The 22,841-nt window shown below is 47.1% G+C and overlaps 1 protein-coding gene across 1 annotated transcript in view; it reads right to left on the reverse strand.

The window, feature by feature from the left end:
• Positions 1 to 22,841, reverse strand: part of IL20RB (interleukin 20 receptor subunit beta) — a 35,908-nt gene that overhangs the window by 2,617 nt on the left and 10,450 nt on the right. The window contains exons 2-6 of the mRNA XM_052648893.1: positions 15,275 to 15,401; positions 13,531 to 13,721; positions 9,348 to 9,472; positions 7,019 to 7,169; positions 3,098 to 3,240 (exon numbers count right to left, since the gene is read on the reverse strand). Of these exons, the coding sequence (XP_052504853.1) occupies positions 3,098 to 3,240; positions 7,019 to 7,169; positions 9,348 to 9,472; positions 13,531 to 13,721; positions 15,275 to 15,401 (737 nt within the window). The remainder of the gene's footprint in view (positions 1 to 3,097; positions 3,241 to 7,018; positions 7,170 to 9,347; positions 9,473 to 13,530; positions 13,722 to 15,274; positions 15,402 to 22,841) is intronic.

Consider the following 22,841-nt stretch of genomic DNA (forward strand, 5'->3'; position numbering starts at 1 on the left):
TCTATGAAGCACACCAAGTCCACTGAAGCATATCTCAATTTGGAGATGACTAACTAAAAAGCCTTTTGATGAAAGTGAAAGAGGAGAGTGAAAAACTTGGCTTAAAGCTCAACATTCAGAAAACGAAGATCATGGCATCTGGTCCCATCACTTCATGGGAAATAGATGGGGAAACAGTGGAAACAGTGTCAGACTTTATTTTTGGGGGGTTCCAAAATCACTGCAGATGGTGACTGCAGCCATGAAATTAAAAGACACTTACTCCTTGGAAGGAAAGTTATGACCAACATAGATAGCATATTGAAAAGCAGAGACATTACTTTGCCAACAAAGGTCTGTCTAGTCAAGGCTATGGTTTTTCCAGTGGTCATGTATGGATGTGAAAGTCAGACTGTGAAGAAAGCTGAGCGCTGAAGAATTGATGCTTTTGAACTGTGGTGTTGGAGAAGACTCTTGAGAGTCCGTTGGACTGCCAGGAGATCCAACCAGTCCATTCTGAAGGAGATCAGCCCTGGGTGTTCATTGGAAGGACTGATGCTAAAGCTGAAACTCCAGTACTTTGGCCACCTCATGCGAAGAGTTGACTCATTGGAAAAGACCCTGATGCTGGGAGGGATTGGGAGCAGGAGGAGAAGGGGACGACAGAGGATGAGATGGCTGGATGGCATCACCGACTCGATGGACATGAGTCTGAGTGAACTCCGGGAGTTGGTGATGGACAGGGAGCCCTGGCGTCCTGCAATTCATGGGGTCACAAAGAGTCGGACATGACTGAGCGACTGAAGTAAACTGAGCTGAGCTTGGGGCCGTCTTGGTGTTTGCCACCCACATTTACAGTGGAATGTGACAGCAAGAAGAGAAAGAATAAAGAAAGAGAAAGAATAAGAAAAGAAATAAGAATAGAATAAGAATAAGAATAAGAATAAAGAAAAAGAAAGAATAAGAAAGAGAAAGAATAAAGTCACAGAAGAAAACTAAGACCTTTAGAACCAAAGCCTCCATCTCCATGAAGCAATTATGGATAAAAGACAAGGAAAACACATTATATTTTAAAATAGGGAACACACACTGAGCAGTCTTAATATAATTCTCCTTGCATATATATTTTTGCTTTAGACTGTTCCTTCATGATATAAACTTGAATGGAAAGACATTCTTAATGGTGTATTTCAAAGTGCAACCATCACCAACTGTAAAATTACAGATGTAGACATGAAATGTTTAATCCAAACAGATAAAACACTTACAAGCTCAATAGGACTTGTTGAAGCTTCTCAAGGATTTCCACTTGGTAATTTTCCATGGTTTAATTGGAAAGATGCATGGATTTTGCAAGGTTGGCTGGAAGCTGCTTTTTAATAGTTTGGAGGATTATCTATGACTAGGGCCAATGCTGAAGTGCTGCTGCTGCTGCTAAGTCGCTTCTGTCATGTCTGACTCCGTGTGACCTCATAGACGGCAGCCCACCAACTCCCCCATCCCTGGGATTCTCCAGGCGAGAACACTGGAGTGGGTTGCCATTTCCTTCTCCAATGCATGAAAGTGAAAAGTGAAAGTGAAGTCGCTCAGTCGTGTCTGACTCCTAGCGACCCCATGGACTGCAGCCTACCAGGCTTCTCCGTCCATGGGATTTTCCAGGCAAGAGTACTGGAGTGGGTTGTCATTGCCTTCTCTGGAAGTGCAGCTAGCCTGTACTAAAGTTGAGGCTGAGGATGAGGAGAGATGGCAGTGGAGATGTGCAGCTCCAGAACTTGTTTGGGGTTTGATGGACCCTAGCGATCTATTTCTCACACAGCACTGTGGGAAATGCATATACTCAGAGAAATTGTCCACATTAAAATCTGGGGGAAAACAGAATAGAAATTAAAAGCCTTATGGAAAGGAATGCATGTAGGAAGACACTGGAACGATGTAGGAAGGATGGAGAGGGGAACAGAGGAGCAAAAGGGGGTCAAGGATCATGGCATTTATCTTCCATGGACCAAAGTGGACATTCTCTCACAGAATCTCTTGTCTCTGGTCTCATCTCAGTTGCTTGGATTTTCCCTGGACTGAAAGGAGATCAAATCAGTCAATCCTAAAGGAAATCAACCCTGAATATTCATTGGAAGGACTGATGTAGAAGCTGAAACTCCAATACTTTGGCCACCTGATGTGAAGAGCTGACTCATTGGAAAAGACCCTGATGCTGGGAAAGATTGAGGGCAGAAGGCGAAGGGGGTGGCAGAGGATGAAACGATTAGATAGCATTACTGATTGAATGGACATGAATTTGAGCAAACTCCAGGAGATAGTGGTGGACAGAGGAGCCTGGCATGCTGCAGTCCATGGGGTGGCAAAGAGTTGGAAGCGACTTAGAGACTGAACAACAACAAGAACAGAATGCATTAGGATTCCTAGGAGCTCTTGTCTTTTGAGCGCTTTCCTTGTGCTCCTGAAGTTCTGTACAGATGCAACATGGAGGGAGCTCTGGAGGCCTGCTTTTGCATTTCCCCCACCCCTGCAAAGCACACGGGGCCTGCCCGCACAGGGAGACTCAGATGGATGGCCCAGGGTCCTCCCGGCTTGTGAGCTGTGGGGAACCCTCACCTTGGGTAGTCACTGGGCAGGTGCGGATAGTTCCCCTGCCCCAGCCAAAGGCAAAGCACTGTCCGCATGCCCCACACTCACACACGTGCGCCTCACCCCAAGAACCCAGGATACTCTTGGTGTATGAATTGACTTTGTTGTGTTGGAACTTGTTTCTGGATGTAGCTGCTGTTATAATGATGGGAGGGGGCCAAGAAGGCCCAGTATGCCAGTCCTCGGGGTAAGACTGTGCATGATTCCTGGAACGCCAAGCTCCTGGCCTGGGCTACACACCTGCTGCCTTGGCTGTGCCAGGCCCTAGGGGTAAGCAGCAGAGGCCTAACGGGAACCTGGGGGAGGCCAACCCCCACCCAGAAGGGTGGTCTCCCAGCCCCTCTGATTAGAAGGGAGGTCCTTCTCCCTTCTTGGTGTAAATGCTTGTACACCCACGAAGCGGAGGTCCATGCCCCGCTCAGGCCCAGACGACATCTGGACAGCGCGTCACACTGAAAGGAAGGAGAGCAGTTACCAAGGTGTCGGGGAGCATCACCACGGGGCAGCAGGAGTGCTGGAGCAGCCGGCCCATCTTCCAGACAGAGAGCAGCGCCACCACCAGGATCAGCACGAAGCCCACGAAGGCAAGCAGGGCCAGCGCCAGAGGCAGGGCCTCTCCTGAAAACAGAAAGACAGGAACCGGCTTAGGAGACAGCCCCAAAGACCAACTCGCTCGCCAGTCCTGGGCCTCCCTGGCCTTCCCGGGATTGGCTCTGCAGATGAATCAAGAGAGCAGACTCCGGCACCCTGAGATCTAACATATGCCCCAGGGACAAGAGTGACCACCATTCAATCGTTTTTCTAGAATCCAGATTGGTTTCCAGAAAGGGAGGAGCCTCATGCATTAAGCACTAGCTGTGTTTGCACACACCTTGGCACCACTGCCAGAAGGAAGGCAGAGAGCCAGGCCCCCAGGCAAGATGAGGGGGCGGCGCCCAAGAGCACAGCCCAGAAGGGAGCTGGGCGGTAACTGAAAACCAAGTGTGTTTCACAATTTTCTCTTGGCATTGATCCGTATTATGGAGGAAAATACTGAATTCAGAACACAGTCACATAATAACTCCGATGTAGCAAGTCCTGGCCATGGCTAAGTGACTTACCCCAGGTCACACAGGGAGGGCCATGCTCCAAATGCTACTAAGTATTGTATCAGAAAGTGCCAAGTCTGAGCATCTGGAGATACGGAAGTGGGGGATGGGTTATTTTCCCATCTCTCCATCTTATTCGTGTAGCCCCTCTGAGCTGGGCTGCTCACCCACAGTGTGAAGGGTGGCACAGCTGATGCAGCTGCAGAGAAGCTGGGAGGGTCTCCTCAATGCTTTTGGAAACTATTTTGGCAGTACACATCAAGAGATGGGGCTTCCCAGGAGGCTCCGTGGTAAAGATTCTGCCTGCCAATGCAGGGGACATGGGTTCAATCTGTGGGTCCGGAAGAACCTCTGGAGAAGGAAATGGCAGCCCACTCCAGTATTCTTGCCTAGAAAACCCCATGAAAAGAGGAGCCTGGTGGGGTACCGTCCACGGGGTTGCAAAAGAGTCAAACACGACAGTGACTGAGCACAGAGCACGCATCAGGAGATACACAAACGTTCAGACTCTTGTGAGTAGATTCCAAACAATAATTCCAAAGAGGACAAAACATACACATAAAGCAATTCATAGCAACGTCTAGATTAGAGCCACAGCTTCATAACCAGCTGTCCGCGGAGCCCACAGCAGCACACCTGCACCTCCCTCCACCCCAGTATGCTCTGGTGTGTTCCCTCATAGCACGAACCACCATGGGAAACCATTGCATTTGCTTACTTGTCTGTCTACTCAACTAGAAGGTAAGCTTAGTGAGGGTAGGGACTATATCCCAGTGACAGTGCTCAGTAATTATTCACTGAATGAATGAATGAATCAGTGAAAATGAACATCATCTTCAAAAGCAGATGGAAATGGGTAAGTACCCCGGAAGTAGTCCCGTGGTTAGGAATCCAGCTTCCAATGCAGGGGACATGGGTTTGATCCCTGGTCTGGGAAGATCCTATATGACACTGAACCATTAAGCCCACGTGCCACAACTACTGAGCCTGTGCTCTAGAGCCCACGAGCTGCAACTACTGAAGCCCCCGTGCTCTGCAACCAGAGAAGCCACTGCAACATGAAGCCTGAGCACTGCATGGAGAGCATAGCCCCTGCTTGGCGCAACTAGAGAAATCCCACATGCAGCAAGGAAGACCCAGCACAGACAAAACTAAATAATCTTTTATAAAAAAGCAGATGGAAATGACCTAAATATCCCCAAGGAGAGGATGATTTGCTACATCATCAAATATCAGCATGGCAGGTCAGGAGATCAGCTATTAAAATGAGAATTAGGATACATAATATACACAAGCTTGTTCACTGCAGCATGGGTGGTAGTCACAAAACACTGGAAAGCCCAGAATATACCTAGTTGCGGGGTTCTGTTACACGTATTTTGACACACCCACACACTGGCTTGTTAAGTATCTTTGAAAATGAGGTAGATCCATATGCACTGACGTGAACAGGTGTTCACAATAGCAATACCAAGTGACGGCGAGGGCGGTGCCGAGCAGTAGGCATAGTACCGTCCCAACTGTGCCTGTGAGTTCTGGCCTCACACGATGACTGCAAAATTAAACACCACACTTGCCAAAGGAAACCTCCTCAGTGGTGTGGGGAGAATGGAAAACTTGGATCAGGAGGATCCCCTGGAGGAGGAAATGGCAACCCACTCCAGGATTCTTGCCTGGAAAAGTCCATGGACAGAGGAGCCTGGCCGGCTATAGTCCGTGGGCTCACAAAAGAGTCAGGCACGACTGAGCAACTGAGCTCACACACACATACGCACACTTCTTATTCTACATTCTTCTCTGTTGTTTGAGTTTTTTTAACAAGCGTGACCTACATGGTTTTAAAAAATAGTATAAGATGGTAATCAGAAAGTCTTCAGGAAAAATGTTTTTGATATGACATTTGTGAAAAAGCAGACATAAAACATGTATAATACAACTGGAACATATGTCTACATGAAGGATAACACCCCTTTAGAGGATAATTTGGCAACAGCAGTCAAAATTCAAATGTGTATCCCTTCAGCCCAGCAACTCTGCTGCCAGGAATTTATCCTTCACATACACCAGCAAATGATCTATGTACAGGGTAACTAATGAGAGCATTGGCTATAATAGCAAAATATCAGGAAAAAACCTAAATACCTCTCAATACCGTCCGCGTGTGCTCAGTTGCTTCAGTCATCTCCAACTCTTTGCAACTCTATGGACTATAGTCTGACAGGCTCCTCTGTCCATGGGATTCTCCAGGCAAGAATACTGGAGTGGGTTGCCATGCCCTCCTCCAGGGGATCTTCCCAACCCAGGGATCAAATCCCTGCCTCCTTGCAGGCAGATTCTTTGCTGCTGAGCCACCAGGGAAGCCCACCCCTCAATAGAGGGGTAGTTAAATTAGTTATAGGTACACAACACATGAAGGAAAACTAGGTAGCTAGTAAAAGAAGGTTAAAGAAATTCTTTTTTAGATATGAAAAAAATCTGTAATATGTATAAAGTGAAAAAAGACTTTATAGATCCAGAAGATCTATAAAAAGACCCAGAACAGTGCACAGAGTATGCTACCATTTGTGCTAAAGAGAAGAAAAATATATAATAACTTATTCCCATTTACTTGTAAATGCACTGGGAAGTTTTCAGAAAAATATACAAAGAGCTAACCTTTATGGGGGAGTGGATAGGAATGACATGGATGAAGAAGAGGAGGAGGTAGCCAATTCCAAATCCTTATCATATTTTTTGAAATATATATGTACCAAATATTCAAAATTATATTTTAAAAACTAAAAATCTCTACACAAATGTCACTAGCAGTGTCTGTATGGCAGAATCATGGGTTGTGGGGTGTCATTTTGCTTCTCTTCATTCTAGGTTTGTAGATCATAAAAACTTTAAGGGAAAAAAAAATTAAAGAAGAGGATTCTACAGATGTCCTATCAGGCCCCTCCCAGCTGAGAGCTGCACTACACAGTGGGTACCCCTCACAAGCTCTGAGCTTCAGGGGCCCCAGCGCCTAACCTACACTGGCCCAATTCACAGGCAGCAGCCACCTGGTCAACCAGCTTTGCAAAGTTTGTCCTCAGGCCTCGGAAGCTTTCAGGGGAAGTGTGCCAGACAGCTGCCAAGGGACCCCCACCCAGCCCGAGGGTGGACTTTCACCTCAGGGTTGGGGTGGGGATTAGGATACAGCACACTTTCACCACCGGAACCCATGCAGCCTGTGGGAGCAGGTCAGGGAAACCAAGGGGAGACTCAGAGCCAGAGGAAGCAGCAGGCGCCGTGCACCCCTAGGAGGGGCAGGCAAGCTGCCTTACCTTGCACCTTGACACATTCTGTCCGGCTGAAGGCACTATGCCGCCCGATGGCCTTCACGAACGTCCGGGCCTTCACACAGTATGCCGCCCCAGGCTCCACCGTCTCCAGGTACACGGGAAGGACCCCGGGCCTCACCACTTTGACGTGTTCCTTTAGGAAACCAGAAAACAGTCACACCCTGAGCGAAGCAGGCCAGGAAAGGGAGAGGAGGAGGGAAGGAAAGCTGTCAATGTTTCCTTTCCAGCATGCATACAGAATGTTCCTCTCATTCTTTCATTCATTCATTCACTTTTTAAAAATTACTCATTTATTTAGCAATTCATTTAGCACCTACTGTGTGCCAGGCACAGCTGTAGGCACTGAACAAAACAGGGACACCCAGCACTGAACAGAACAAAAAGTTCCTGCCCTCATGGAGCTTGTGCCATATATGAGAAAGCCGGACCATTGACAACACACATCAGGTGGTGACGAGGGTTACGAGGAATCGTGGAGCAGGACAAGCAGGTAGAGAGTAGTGAGGAGGCACCAACAGAAGGGCTCGGGGAGGCCTCTCTGATAGGCTCATACTTGGACAGAAAGCTGACTGGGTGCTTGGCCCGGCCACGACTTCCAGAGGGTCAGTGAAGAGGAGTACTGCAGCCAGTGGGCAGTGCCTCCTCAAGCATCCACCCATCCACTGTCTGTCCGTCCATCTGCACAGCCCTCCACCTCTGCCACCCTGCGGAGACCTGCGGAGGCTTGTCTGGGCCAAGCCCAGGTGACTCAGGGCAGGTGCTCCTCTCCCAAAGAACCTGAGGGACCTGCCTGGTCCCTGCAGCCCAGGCCCCGATCTGCTCCCACACGACTGCATCCGCCCGACTCGCAGTGCCAGGCCCTACCACTGGGCCCTGACCCAGCAGGAGTAAATGCTAGGAACCATGGCTACTCCCCTTCCAGGGGAGTGTGGTGGGGCACATGTCCTGGCATTAGCTCAGGGGTATCCTTGGCCGGAGAAGGGTCTATCAAAGGCCAGCGAGCATCTGGCAACCCCTACGCTTGGCCTGATAAAATCAGCAGGACCAGTCAGATTTCTTGGCCTGGGAACTGGTATTGAGGAACTGAATACCTGCAGCCAGAAGCAGGGACCAAGGGGAGAGGACACGGTGAGGGGAGTCAGTCGCAACCATGGGCACTCACAGGAAGGAGTGATGAGGGGTCGGGGCAAGCTGGGGCGAGGGCCATGGACAGAGTGCATAGAGGGGACCCCCAGGGGGAAGCAAGGGCTCTCCAGGCAGACGGGGGCCTCTGGGTGAGTGACGCTGTGCAGCAGCCTGGCTCTGGGCCTGCTCCAGTCATGGATTCTGTGAGAGCCCCCAACAGCACTGTGTTAATCCTTGTGACAGGGCTTCTCTGGTGACTCAGTGGTAAAGAATCCTCCTGCCAATGCAGGAAACACAAGTTCAATCCCTGGGTCAGAAAGATCCACTGGAGAAGGAAATGACAACCCACTCCAGTGTTCTTGCCTGGGAAATCGCATGGACAGAGGAACCTGACCTAATGGGCTATATTCCCTGGGGTCGCAGAGAGTCAGACACTACTGAGTGACTAAACAACAACAATCCTTGTGACAGAGCCTACTTTTCCTTGCACTGATTTGAGTGGGTTTTATCACTGTTTCAGCTTGGACAGGGCTCCACAGGTGCACCCACGCTTCATGCCTTCTGCTGCTGCAGCTCAGCCACTCCCTGTGAGAGAGCTGACCTCCCACCCAGCCTGGCCTGCAGCATCCACCCCACAGGGAGGGGCCGTGCCCCATCTAGGCATTCCGGGTGGCCCACTGGCTTATAATTAGGGTTGTTTATAAGTTAGCTCCTGGCTCTCTGCCCCTAATTCTGCACTCAGCCCAGATACACACCCTCAAGAAGCTGGGACCGGCCTCGTATACTTATGAAATCATCCAATTGATCTGGAACAGCCCTGTCTGCTGCCCCTAAATAGCGGGAAGAATGGCTGAGAAGACACGCTGATGGGAGAGAAGAAATGCTTTGCACAGGTACTGTGGCTCCAACTATGACAGAATTTAAGGCAAGGAGGTAGCCTCCCTACTTCAGTGAATATGTCCTAAGACGGCTCCCAGCCAAAGTCTGGGTGGGACCAAGGCAGTCCATTGAGTTTGACGCTGCCAGCATTGTCAGCCTACACCCATCTCTGTGTTCCCTAATTTCACCCAGGCCTGCTCATCCTTTGGCCACCACAGACAGCAGGCACTGCAGGGGCCAGCCTTCCTCATCCACCTCTCAGAGCTTCTTCAAAGTCTGACTCAAAGGTCCCAGCTGCAAGTCTCACCTTGGCACCAGGCTCCCTTCTCCAGTAGAACACAAAGAACTCAAAATGGGGCCCTAGATCTTCCAGCTTAATAAGCAGGTGGAAGCCGTCCATGGTGATCTCCATCCCAGGCGGGGTGAGGATGGCTGTTGGCAAGACAAGGGGAGAGTCAAAGCCAGTCCCAGACAAGACTGATTTCTGTCCAGGGAGACCATGACCAAACCATCAGTGGAAACACGCCAGGCTCATGGGAGGGGAGGGGTTTTGATGTGGCTTCACAGCATGCAGAAGCAAGCACTATACTCAGCAGGTGCTCAGTAAACTCTTTGTGAATGATGAGCAAATGAAAAAAGCAAACAACCATGTAGTACAATTCACATAGGTCAGTGATATATACCGTCTGCTGCTAACTTTCAAACATCAGCAGATCAGCAGCCTGTGGATGGGTTGGCCTTTTTATTCCCAGTCCAAGGGGTCTTCATCTCATAGCCTTATGGGAGATGTTGGAAAGTCAGAGGGTTTTACAAATTCCAAGAATCAGCTCTAGTAATTACAGCCTAAGCACAAACACCATCTTTCATGTTATTGGATCCGAAACAGAGAGACCCCACAGGCCCCATGGATACTTTCCACTTAGTAGACCAGAAACCAAAGGGCCCTCACAGTCTTCAGTCCCTGCCTACTGATGATGGATCCAGACCTTCCTCTCAGATCCAGACACTGCAAGACCGGAAGGGCCACCCTAATTGTGGTCTGTGGCTTGGGAGTGTGTTCTGGCTAAACCTCCTGCACTGGGGTCAGTAGACACTCAACAGAAAGGGAGTGTTCAGAGAACAAAGTATTTCCTGGCATCTAAAGAGCTGCCTGGAAAAGGGACAGGAGGACCTGGGAAGTCAGGGGCCAACTGTACAAAACATACCCAGATCAGAGGCTTCATATGAGCACACAGCACCACTAGAATTGCCTCTGAAACACCTCCAGTAAGAAAGGTGATGTTTGACTCCTCCACTTTTAAGTTAAACATGATTAGAATTGGATCCCCTTATCTCCATCTATGTAGAGAATATAATGAGACAAAATGACCACATGTCATTTCAGTTCAGATGATTTTCTGACAATGTTGGGGCAGGAACTTCTCTCCTACGTACTCTACATACTCATCTCATTTAATCCAACCAGCAAACTTCAGAAAGTAAATACTACTCCTACTTGCAGATGACATAGCAGAGCCTCAGAGAGGTTAAGTGATATTCCCAGAGTCCCCCAGTGAATGGCCAGACTTTGAGCTCATGTCTTTCCACGTTTCTAGACTCTGTTGTGTGGGGTGATTTTTAACTCCCAAGGAACAGGATGCACTTCGATCACTTAAATCCGACTCTAGGGATGGGTCCCGAAGATCAGGGGTTCTAAAGCTCTCCTGTGACTTGGATTTGCATTGAGGTTAAGAACCTCTGCTCTCAACAGGCTTCCCTTTAAGAACAGGGGATCCTTTCCAAGACAGCCTTAAAACCAGATTTTTCATGTCTGAGGACAAGTTGGGGTGGGGTTTTACAAAAGCCAAAAAGCAGACGTCATGCCCTGAGGAGTCTCAGTTTCCTCCCAGCTCTGCAGCTGGGTCCACCTGTGTGAGGACCCTCGTCCTCTGCTTCTGGGGCAGGTACGGAGACACTTTTCCTCAGCTCCTCGGCAGCCAGCCCTTTTCCTGTTTATACTGATCTTCTCAAGCACAAGTTGCTACAGCACACACCCACCCTCAGAGCTGCGTAGACACTTCCTTATCTCCAAATGTCCCATGCCTGCCTTTCCAACAGCTGCCAGCCTCCAGCAATGATCTTGGCTGGAACCCTGTGCTTCCAGGAGCCAGAGGGAGGTGGTGCTGGTGCTGCCCAGGCGCTGTGGGTGGAGGCAGAGCTACAGCAGCCTCTGGTGCCCCTCCAGCTCCCCCAGGGCCTGGCACTGGGATCCCACTGCTTCCACCATGTCCTGCCAGTGCCATGGGAGAGAGGGCAGGCAGAGGAGCCCACATCCTGCACCAAAATTCCTACTGGTATCCATTCCAAAAGGACTTCCCTGTAGCTCAAACGGTAAATAATCTGCCTGTGATGCAGGAGACCTGGGTTCGATCCCTGAGTCAGGAAGATCCTCTGGAGAAGGGAATGGCAATCCACCCCAGTATTCTGGCCTGGAGAATTCCATGTACAGAGAAGCCTGGTGGGCTACAGTTCGTGGGGTCACAAAGAGTTGGACACGACTGAGCGACTAACACACACACGCATCCATTCCAATGGTCTCACTCCAGCCCCCCAGCTCTTCCCTTCTTCCTCTGCTTGCTGGCTCTCAACTCTGGGCATATCCCTAGGGTAATAATAATAATACAAACAGCTGAGTGCTATTACAAGGCAGCACTGCCCTGAGCATTTACACTTTTCATCTCACCCCCAACCACCCACTGAGGCAAGCCATTGCCCCTCTCACTCAAGTGGCTGAGCTGGGATTTGAACCCCGTCTGTCTGACTCTGGAGGACCAAGTTCTCTCTCAGATCTACCTTCACCTTCCTCAACCTCCTCCAGCAGGGGCTCCCTCACCTTCTAACCCTCCTGGTTTCTGCCAACCCCCACGCTCCTCAAGAAGCTCTGACTCACTCCATTAATTTAGAGGCCGCCCCGACCTCCCTGTGTCCTCACTCCCAGCAGAGGGTCACCTGTCACCCAGGGAATACAGGTCCCCGAAGACCTTTCATTTGCCTCTCCTGTGTGTCCCAGGGGGTCACATCATCGCCCACAGCTGTCTTTCCACCTCCATTCAATCCCCCAGTCGGCAGCCTGCCCAACATCCTCCCTCCTCCTGCTCCATGAGACCACTTTCAAGAGGACCTATTTGGGGGCCTCCCTCAGGCCCAGCAGCAGCTCATCTGTTCTCCCTTCTCTGACTCTCTCCCTGTCCAGCACTACTGGTACCCTCCCCTCCATTCTCTTCAAACCCTAGGTTTCCCAGAATCCTAGCCTTGTTCTATTTGTCCTCATATCTTGTCCCTGGACACCCTCACCTGCTCCCAGGCCGTTAGCTATTAATTTCATTTTGTGTGTCTGTGACCTGTCTGAGGCCCAGGGCCTGATTCCCAACTGCTAATCAGACATCCATGGGATGATGTCTGATAGGAATCTCAACCTCAAAGAGCCCAAAGCCAGCAGCATCTCTTATTCCTCAGACCAGCCACTCCTCCTGGGTTCTCTTCCTTGGATGGCATTCCTACTGACCCCATCTGGAAGCTGGGTGCCATCACCATCTCCCCCAACTCTGTCTCACGGGAACTGGTCACCGAGCTCTGTCCCTTCTAACTCAAACATGTCTCTGGAATTTGTCCTCTCCTTCCCACGCCTCCCCCTCCTCTAGGATCACGATCCACCCTGGTTCAGCTGGAATGTTACAGCCCTCTCTTCACTCTTCCCGTGGCCTGCAGGTCTGTCCTACTCCAGCTCACTTTCCACACCACAGCCAGAGCGATTGTTCTGTACACAGACCTGGACCAGATCCCCTCCTCTTCCATGATGCTCCTCTACTGATCTGATGAGACTTCATGTAGAGACCCTTCACCATGAGAGCAGCTGCTTCCTCCCCCCCAGCCATCCAGACCCTGCTCCTGCTCTTTCCCCTCGCTCCCTGCTACACACTGGGCATTGTTTGCACTCTGCCATTTTGGTCACCAATCCAGATTCTTCACTTACTTCTTTCTCAATATGTTTGCCAGGTTCCATTGCTATAGAAAAGTTATTTATTTCCAAAGGGCTGTTTTTGGTCACTCTGATCATGTATAGACCCTATTGCCAAAGAAGATGCTCACACAGGCATCAAAGATGGGGACAGTGAGGCCTCAGATGGAAGGCAGTGTGAAGAGTTAATGTTGTGTGATCACGGTAGGGAGAGGCCATCCCAGTGCCTCTACCCACTTTCAGAGCACTTTTCCTTCCGGAGACAGTCAGGAATAACTTCCAAAGTCTCATTTCAAAATGAGAGAGAGGAAGCAGCTGGCAATGTTTTCAACAGACCAGTTAGGGTTGTCTATGTTTGTAGCATTCTGACTTCGTAAGACTCATTCGACGCTGAAAAGAATCCCAACAGTCTCAGTGAGCACGGCTGCTGAAGGGGAGGCTGCTGAAGGGGAGGCTGCTGGGGGGCGGGGGAGTAAGGAGAGAAGGGCCTTACTTGAGTTCTGGTTAAAGCGGTGCTTCAGAGTGCTCCAGGCCGAGGTCAGTGAGCCCAGGGTGGCCCTGACCCGGAGGCTGTATGACACAGTAGCAGTGATGTCCTCCGTGATGTCACATTCAGGCCTTTGAGTGGGTGAGCACCAGCTGCTGGGGATCCAGATGTGGCTTGTGTACAGGCTCTCATACTCCCTGGCCAAAGAGAGGAGGGGACAGCAGTCACACCAGGCCCTTCCACCCTGGCTCAATGACAGTTTCAAGTAACCGCCTCCTCCGCTAACTTTTTACGGGAAAACAAGTATTTGCTCCACATTCCGTTCCTCCCTTCTCCTCTGTCACCAACCATCCCTTCTTCCTGACTCCAAAGACAAGGGAGACCCAGGCATCAATCCCGCTCTGTCCTGGTCTCTCCATCTGCACGGTCACCACCCTAGTCTCAGCGACTGTCACCCCTTGCCTTGCTGTGTCTCCGGACAGATTTTCCTACTTCCCTTCCTGCCAGTCTTCAAACCATTTGTCACTCAGCAGAGCAGAGCATTTCCTTAGTGACTTCCAAAGAGCCTAGAATGGAATGCATACTCTACCCCGGCCTACGAGACTCTCTGGCCTTCTTGCTCCGCCCCTAAAGGCGATGCTCCCTGCACACGGGCCTCCTCACCATTCCTCCTGGCTGGCAGGTGCTTGCTGTGTCTCAGTGCCCTGCCCCTGCATTCACACAGGTTGCCCGCTCCTGTCCTTCAGATATTGGCTTAAATATCACATCCTCAGACAGACCTTCCCTAACCATCAGATAAAAAGCTGCCACAGAGCCAACTCACTGTTGCAATGGCTTTTAGCTCCCTCCTAGAACTGATTTCTATCTGAACTTACCTACAGCAGTGCTGCCTGATAGAACTTCCTGTGATAGTGAAAACTTTCTGTATTCGTGTTGTTTTATATGGTAGCCGGTAGCCACAGATGGCTATTAAGAACTTGAAATGTGGCTCATATGGCTAGGAAACAGACTTTTGAATTTAAATTTGATTAATTTAAGTATAAATAGCTGTCCGTGTCTAGTGGCTACCACGTTGGACAGTGCAGACCTGGTGTACATATTTCTTTAAGTTTTTACTGTCTCCTCCTCTAAATGTAATCTTCTTCTGCCTGGAAACTTTGTGGTCTGTACCCCTGAGCCTAGGAGAATGTCTACGCATGTAGCTGCTTGATTTGTATGAATTGTTAATGAGCTTTACTGAGTACCTTCTGCATCCCTGTCACTCCTTGACAGCTCTGAGGGCCTGGACACCTGGAGAAGGACCAGCTGACCTATAGGGTCACAGTTTGTTTTGGCTTCTGGGGGCAAGCGTACTGTCAGGAAAACTGAGGTCTCCCCGACCCCTAAAATATACGAGTCTCCAAATAATTTCTCTTCCTCAAGTCAAAGGCAAACTCATTTCATCTTAAGATTTTCTTCAGCTATAGACAACTGACTCACTGTTGGAAAGAAACTTCACGAAAATGTGTTTATATACGTTTGTGTTCTCAGAGAGTTCACTGTCAAATCCATGGGACAACTTCCCTTGTTGCTTCAATTCTCTTAGGGCCCATGAAGACAGAGGAGGCAGATTATAGAAAATCATCTTTCTCTGAGCTCACAAAGCCTTCTTGAGCTCTGGAATGAGGGCTGTGCCTCCAGGAATCAACTACTGCCTAAAGGAGAGAAACTAAAAAAAAACCAAAACACAACAACAACAACAAACGCTCACCCCTGGTACTCAACAGAATAGTGTATTATTTCTTCAGGCACAATCACTGGGCTCCACGTCAAGACATGCTTCATGTTGGTTGACTGCATAGAGAGGTTCTGAGGGGCAGGTAGAACAACCACTCCATCTGGGACCAAGGAGACAGACAAGCTGATGAGGTGAGTTCACCTCAGGAAATGCCACAGCTTCAAGTTAGCTGCTAATGGAAAGTCAAACATGCTTAGGAACTAGTCAGTCATCAGTTCAGTCGCTCAGTCGTGTCTGACTCTTTGTGACCCCATGAACCACAGCACGCCAGGCCTCCCTGTCCATCACCAACTCCTAGAGTTCACTCAAACTCACATCCATCAAGTCAGTGATTCCATCCAGCCATCTCATCCTCTGTCACGCCCTTCTCCTCCCGTCCTCAATCTTTCCCAGCATCAGGGTCTTTTCAAATGTGTCAGCTCTTCGTATCAGGTGGCCAAAGTATTGGAGTTTCAGCTTCAACATCAGTCCTTCAATGAACACCCAGGACTGATCTCCTTTAGGATGGACTGGTTGAAACTGGAAACAACTCTAATTTTACCATATTTGTGTTCACACGCTAAATGTTGCTATCATCATTGTAATTCTCCCTTTGGTGATAGAATAGCATATTAACACTAATAATAATATGTATGTGGGTGCTTAGTTGTGACCCACTCTTTGTGACCCTATGGAATATAACCTGCCAGGCTCCTCTGTCCATGAGATTTTCCCGGCAAGGATACTGGAGTGGGTTGCCATGCCCTCCTCCATGGGGATCTTCCTGACCCAAGGATCAAACCCACATCCCCTGCATTTCCTGCATTGTAGGCTGAATCTTTACCACTGAGCCATCTGGAAAACCCAGTTAATATTAATAATAATAGCTAACATTATTGACATTAATAATGGTTACTATTTTGGGTCACCTGATGCAAACAGTCAGCTCATTGGAAAAGTCCCTGATACTGGGAAAAATTGAAGGCAGAAGGAGAAAAGGGCATCAGAAGATGAGATGGCTGGATGGCATCACTGATGCAATGGACATGAACTTGGGCAAACTTCAGGAGATGGTGAGGGACAGGGAGGCCTGGCGTGCTGCAGTCCATGGGGTCGCAAAGAGTTGGACATGAATGGGCGACTGAACAACAACAATATTACTGAGCACTTACCAAACTCTATCTATGCCGTGTGCTTGGTTATCACATGATTACCTCATTTAATTCTCATGACCATACTGGGATGTAAGGACCATCAGTTTCTCTGTTGTACAAGTGAGAAAAGCTGAAGCACATTATATACAACCCTTGTGTCACACTGGCCGCGATGCAGGCCTGGACTTTGTTTGGACTTTGCCCCTGACTTTGTGACCGGAAACACATTGCGTAAACCTGAGCTCCCCACCTCTACATGGCAAACCCATATCGGCTCCTGCCAGCTTCTCATCACCACCGTCTCTTGCTACTGCCATCCTCAGGTATCGAAGCAATTCCTCTGTGTCTCCAAAATGGCCAAATGGGGCACAGCTGCTATTTGGGAAGTGCAGGCTCAGGTCTGCCATGGAAGGAGTCCAGTACAGAAGGGCACCAAGCCAGTTTGGAGACTCCACCCCAGACAGCCTGCAGGCCTCTGAGCCAGACGAGACTCAAGCATCTGCTCACACAGCTGTGTGCCCAGAGTGTGCACACAGTGGGTCTACAGCTTGCACACAGAATCAAAGCTGATTTGTGATTCTTGTGATTCTTCGCAGAATCATCTGTGAAGCTGATCCCTTATAAGGATTTCGCAGCCCCAGTCCGGACCTTCTACTGTGGTCTTCCCCTCTGACTTTTACACACTCCTCTTTTAATGCCCAACACCTGCCTCCTTTTGCTGTTACAGTTGCAGTGATAACATCAACAGCACAGTGTGTATGAGGCTGGGATCCTCGCCTGGGACTTTTCACCTCTGTGTCTGTCTCCAAATTGGCACCTGCTGTTCCTTATCAAGTCCTGTAACCATGAGGGGATGGGGGCTGCCGGGAACATCCCACTTAGTGCCCTTGTGGGCACTAATGTAGGACCCTGGTGATGCAGCCCAATCTCACTCTCAGCATCCAGGGCTTGGCCTGTGAGGAAACACCTGGGGTGCCCTCAAGGGAGGCTTCCTGCCCTCCCCACCCTTATGCGTGTCGTCACCCAAGGGAAGAAAGGGAAAAGAGCCAGCTGCAGTAAGATAGCACAGGAGGGCAGGGCGTAGTCTCCTCTGACATGCTTCCTCTGGTGAAGCAGACAAAACGTTTCTCTAGTCAGATATGTGGGGATTTTAAAACTATAAACATAAAGCTTGAATTCATAATTCTAAAACTCTCAAAAATGAAATCTCCTGGACCAGATAATTATACTGGAGAATATGAATGTGAGATGTGAGACTTGGACCATAAAGAAAGCTGAGCACTGAAGAATTGATGGTTTTGAACTGTGGTGCTGGAGAAGACTCTTGAGAGTCCCTTGGACTGCAAGGAGATCCAACCAGCCCATCCTAATGGAGACCAGTCCTGAATATTCACTGGAACGACTGATGCTGAAGTTGAAGCTCCAGTACTTTGGCCACCTGATGTGAAGAGCTGACTCATTGGAAAAGTGTCTCATGCTGGGAAAGATTGAGGGCATGAGGAGAAGGGGGGAACAGAAGATAAGATGGTTGGATGGCATCATCAGCTCAATGGACGTGAGTTTGAGCAAACTCTGGGAGATAGTGAAGGACAGGGAAGCCTGGCATGCTGCAATCCATGTGGTCACAAAGAGTCGGATACTACTTATCAACTGAAAAACAACAAAAACTATGAAATAGTTAAAGAGAAATTAGTACCAATTTTATACAATATCTTCCAGAAATGAGAGAAGAAAAAACTTACTTTATGGGGTCAGTATTACCCTGATACCAAAATCAGACAAAGATTATGTATATTTTTTAAAAAGTAAAAGACTACAGATCAATATGTCTCAAGCACTTAGATGTAAAAATCTTTGACAAATACAATCCAAATTTGGTGTTGTATAAGACTATATACTCTGATCAAGTGGGATTTATTCCAGGTATGCAAGGCTGCTTCAATATTTGAAAATCAATTAATGCAATCCACCACATCAACAAGATCAAGAAGAAAAATCATATAATTGTTTCAGCTGACACCAAGAAAGCATTTGCAAAATTCAACACCCATTCATAATTTTAAAACAAAACAGAAAAAAAGAAACCATTTCTTTGAATTATGAACAACAGGAATTATCTCAATTTGATAATGACCATCTATAAAAAACCTACAGCTGGATTTTCCTGGTGGCACAGTGGATAAAAACCTGCCTGCCAATGGAGGAGACACAGGTTTGATCCCTGATCCGGGAAGATCCCACATGCTGTGGAACAACTAAGCCCGTAGCACAACTCCTGAGCCCAAGTTCTGGAGCCTGCCAGCCGCAGCTACTGAAATCTGTGCACCTAGAACCTGTGCCCCACAGTAAGAGAAGCCACCACAGTGAGAAGCACTGCCGTGAAGAGGAGCCCCTGCTCACTGCACCCAAGGAAAGCCCATGCAAATCAATGACAATCCAGCACTGCCAAAAAAAACCCTACAGCTAACATCTTGTTCAGTGGTAAAAGACTGGATGCTTTTTCCTATATCAAGAATGAGGCAAGGATGCCCACACTTATCACTTATATTAGACATTGTACTAGAAGTTCTAGCAACTGCAATAAGGCAAACAAAGGAAGTAAAAGACATTACAGCTTGGAAAATAAGTGATAAATCTCCCTCTATTTCCAGGTGACATGTTAGGCTATGTAGGAAATCCCACAGAATCTACCAAAAAAGCCTCTGAAAACTAATCGTAAATTTGGCAAGTTCATGGGATACAAGATAAACATAAAAAAAACTAGTTGTATCTCTAAATACTAGCAATGAACACTTATATGCAGTAACTTAAAATACTATTTGCAATCATTGCCCCTCTTCAAAAGAAAAACTCAGGTGTAAATCTAATGAAACATACCTAAGATTTCTATGGGGAAAACACCACAATGCCAGTGAAAAAATTTCAAAGAAAATCTAAATAGATGGAGAGGCATACTGTGCTCATGGATTGGACAACTCAACACAGTTAAAATGGTAATTCTCCCCAAATTGATACATACATTTAACAGGTTCCTATCAAAAACCCAGCAAGGTTTTTTGTGGAGATAGGCAAGCTTTTCCTAAAATTTATGAGAAAAGGCAAAGGAACAAGAATAAAACAATTTTGAAAAAGCAAAAGGCAAAAGAACTCAATCTACCCAATTTTAAAACTTACAATAATTAAGATTGTGTGGTATTAACAAAGAAATAGACACATAGATTGATTAAACAATATAGACATCCCAGAAATAGACCCACATAAATATGCTCAGCTGATTTTTGGCAAAGGTACAAAAGCAATTTACTGAAGGAAGGATAGCCTTTGCAACAAAATATTAGAGCAACTGGATATTTGCAGGCAAACAAAAAACCTCAACCTACATCTTGCATGTTAGCAAAAATTAACTCAAAGTAGGCCGTGGACTTGATGTAAAATGTGAAAGTTTAAAACTTTTAGGAAAAAATATAGGAGAAAATCTTCAGGGCCAGACAAAGATTTCTTACACTTGACACTCAAAGCATGATCCATAAAAGGAAAAATTTATAAACAGGCATCATTTAAATTAAAATCTCTTGCACCACAAAGACCCTGTTAAGAGGATAAAAAGACAAGATACAGACTAGGAGAAAACATTTGCAAACAATATATCTCACAAAAGATTTATATCTAGAATATATATATAAAGAATACTCAAAATCCAACAGTAAAAAAGCAAGCAATTCAATTAGAAAATGAGTAAAAGATGTGAAGAGTCATTTCCCCAAAAGAGCACACACAGATGGCAAATAAGCACATGAAAATATGTTCAATATCATTAGCTATTAGGGAAATGCAAATTAAAACTTCCATGAGAGTGCCACAGAGCTATCAGAATGACTAAAAATTCTTAAAAGTGACAAAACCAAACCCTGGTGAGGACGCAGAGAAAGTGGATCCCTCATACGTCACTGGGTGGGAACAAAGTGCTACTACCACACTGGAAGATAGTTCAGCAGTTTCTTGCAGAACCAAACTTGTAAATTACTACACAACCCAGCAAGTGCACCGTTGGGCATTTATCCCAAGGTAATGAAAATTTATATCACACAAAGTCTGCACAACAAATGTCCATAAACAAAACGGAATCAGCCCAGATGCCCACAGGTGAATGGTTAAACAAATATGGTATATCCAAGTAAAAGGCACAAACTACACAAAACAATCTGGATGAATCTCCAGGGAATTATACCAACTGAAAGAAGCCATACCCCCAAAGCTACATACTGTATATTTCTATTTTTATAACATTTTCAAATGACAAAATTTTAGATTTTGAGAGATTAATGGTTGCCAGGAGTTAGGAAGAGTGGGGTAAGGCACAGTAGTGAGAGAGGAGTGAGGTTATAAAAAGGCAACAAGACATATCATTGTGATATTGGAAATGTTCAGTATCTTGACTGTGGTGATAAATATGCAAACCTTCACACACACACATACAAATGCAAGTAAAGCTGGGGAAATCTGAATAAGATGTGTGGATTTTGTCAATACCAAGGATTTCAATATCCTAGTTGTAGTATTATACTATTATTTTACAAAATACCATTGGGGAAACTGGGTTTTCTGTATTATTTCTTTTTTTTTAAATTTATTTGGCTATACCAAGTCTTTGGAGAAGGAAATGGCAACCCACTCCAGTACTCTTGCCTGGAAACTCCCATGGATGGAGGAGCCTGATAGGCTGAAGTCCATGGGGTCGCTAAGGGTCGGACACGACTGAATGACTTCACTTTCACTTTTCACTTTCATGCATTGGAAAAGGAAATGGCAACCCACTCCAGTGTTCTTGCCTGGAGAATCCCAGGGACGGGGGAGCCTGGTGGGCTGCCATCTATGGGGTCGCACAGAGTCAGACACGACTGAAGCGACTTAGCAGTAGCACACCAAGCCTTAGTTGGGCATGAGGGATCTTTTTTAGTTGCAGCATGCAGGATTTTTTTTTTTTTTTTTAAGTTTTGGCATGCAAACTCTTAGTTGTGGCATACGACATCAAGTTCCCTGACCAGAGATCAAACCCAGGGTCCCCTGCATTTTGGGAGTGGAGTCAGCCACTGGACCACCAAGGAAGTCCCTCTGTGTCATATCTTATGAAAAGTGTGAAAGTGTTAGTTGCTCAGTCGTGTCCAGTCCTTTGCAACCCCATGGCCTGTAGCCTGCCAGGCTCCTCTGTCCATGGGATTCTCCAGGCAAGAATACTGGATTGGGTTGCCATTTCCTACTCCAGGGGATCTTCCTGACCCAAGGATTGAACCAGGGTCTCCTGCATTGCAGGCAGATTCTTCACCATCTGAGCCACCAGGAAAGCCCACTTATTTCTTATAACTGCATAAAAATCTAGAATTACAGCAAAATTTCAGTTAAAAAAATATAGTGTCATCACACCTAAAAAATTAACATTAATTCTGATTATCTGAATGACAGGATACATTTTAAAAGACCATGATAGGATAAACTCAAACAGGATGAACTGCATCTAGGAAAGTTGTATAATTGAGTGTAGTCAATTAAATCTGCGAGGGAAACCTGTTTATGGAGGGAGTCCTAATGATTAGCTGTCCCAATGATTAGGGCACTTACCAAGGCTTTAAGGAAGACACTCTGAGGTTGAATTTCTGGATATGTCTTTCTTCATGAAGGGCACACAGGCAGGACAACAGCAAATGTCCCAACTTTCAGGTCACTCCATTACGCTATGCAACAGTTTGCACCTGTGTAACTGTCTTCACCTAGCTGTGAAATTCCAAATCTAACTCCACTATCGGCAAAATACTGTCTCATTCCTATATTAAAATGAAAATTACTGCTTCCTTCTGAGCCCTATAAGCAACATCTTCAATATCTTTATTCCACTTGTATAGTATATTCCAAACTCTATCTTTGTTTCACTGTAGTTTATGTCGCACACACACACACATTGGGAATGAGATGGAAAATCAGTAATGCCAGTGAACTACTGATGCCAGGGTATGTTTAACTGGGTTACATAGAAAGTATGGTGAAGGACTTCCCTGATGGTCCAGTGGTTAAGAATCTGCCTTCCAAGGCAGGGGCATGGGTTCAGTCCCTGGTCTGGGCACTAAGATCCCACATGCCGTGCAGCCAAAATTTTAAATTAAAAAAAAAAAAAAGCAAAAAACTAAGGTGGCACTACATGAGGAAGGATCCGTTTTATGCTAGGACACTAAACAGGGAACTCTAGTTTCAGCTCAACTCTGAGCGAGAGTGACTCCTTTCACCTATGAAAGGTTTTAAAATCCCCTCCAATTGTTTGAGAAGACACATGGTGGTCCTTAGAATGCAATTCAGTGGAGAAAAAGAAAACTTTGTCATCCACCCAGCAATCTCATTAACAAGAAATGTCATCTAAC

The sequence above is a fragment of the Budorcas taxicolor genome, chromosome 1 (genome assembly GCF_023091745.1).
Source record: "Budorcas taxicolor isolate Tak-1 chromosome 1, Takin1.1, whole genome shotgun sequence".
NCBI lineage: Eukaryota > Metazoa > Chordata > Mammalia > Artiodactyla > Bovidae > Budorcas > Budorcas taxicolor.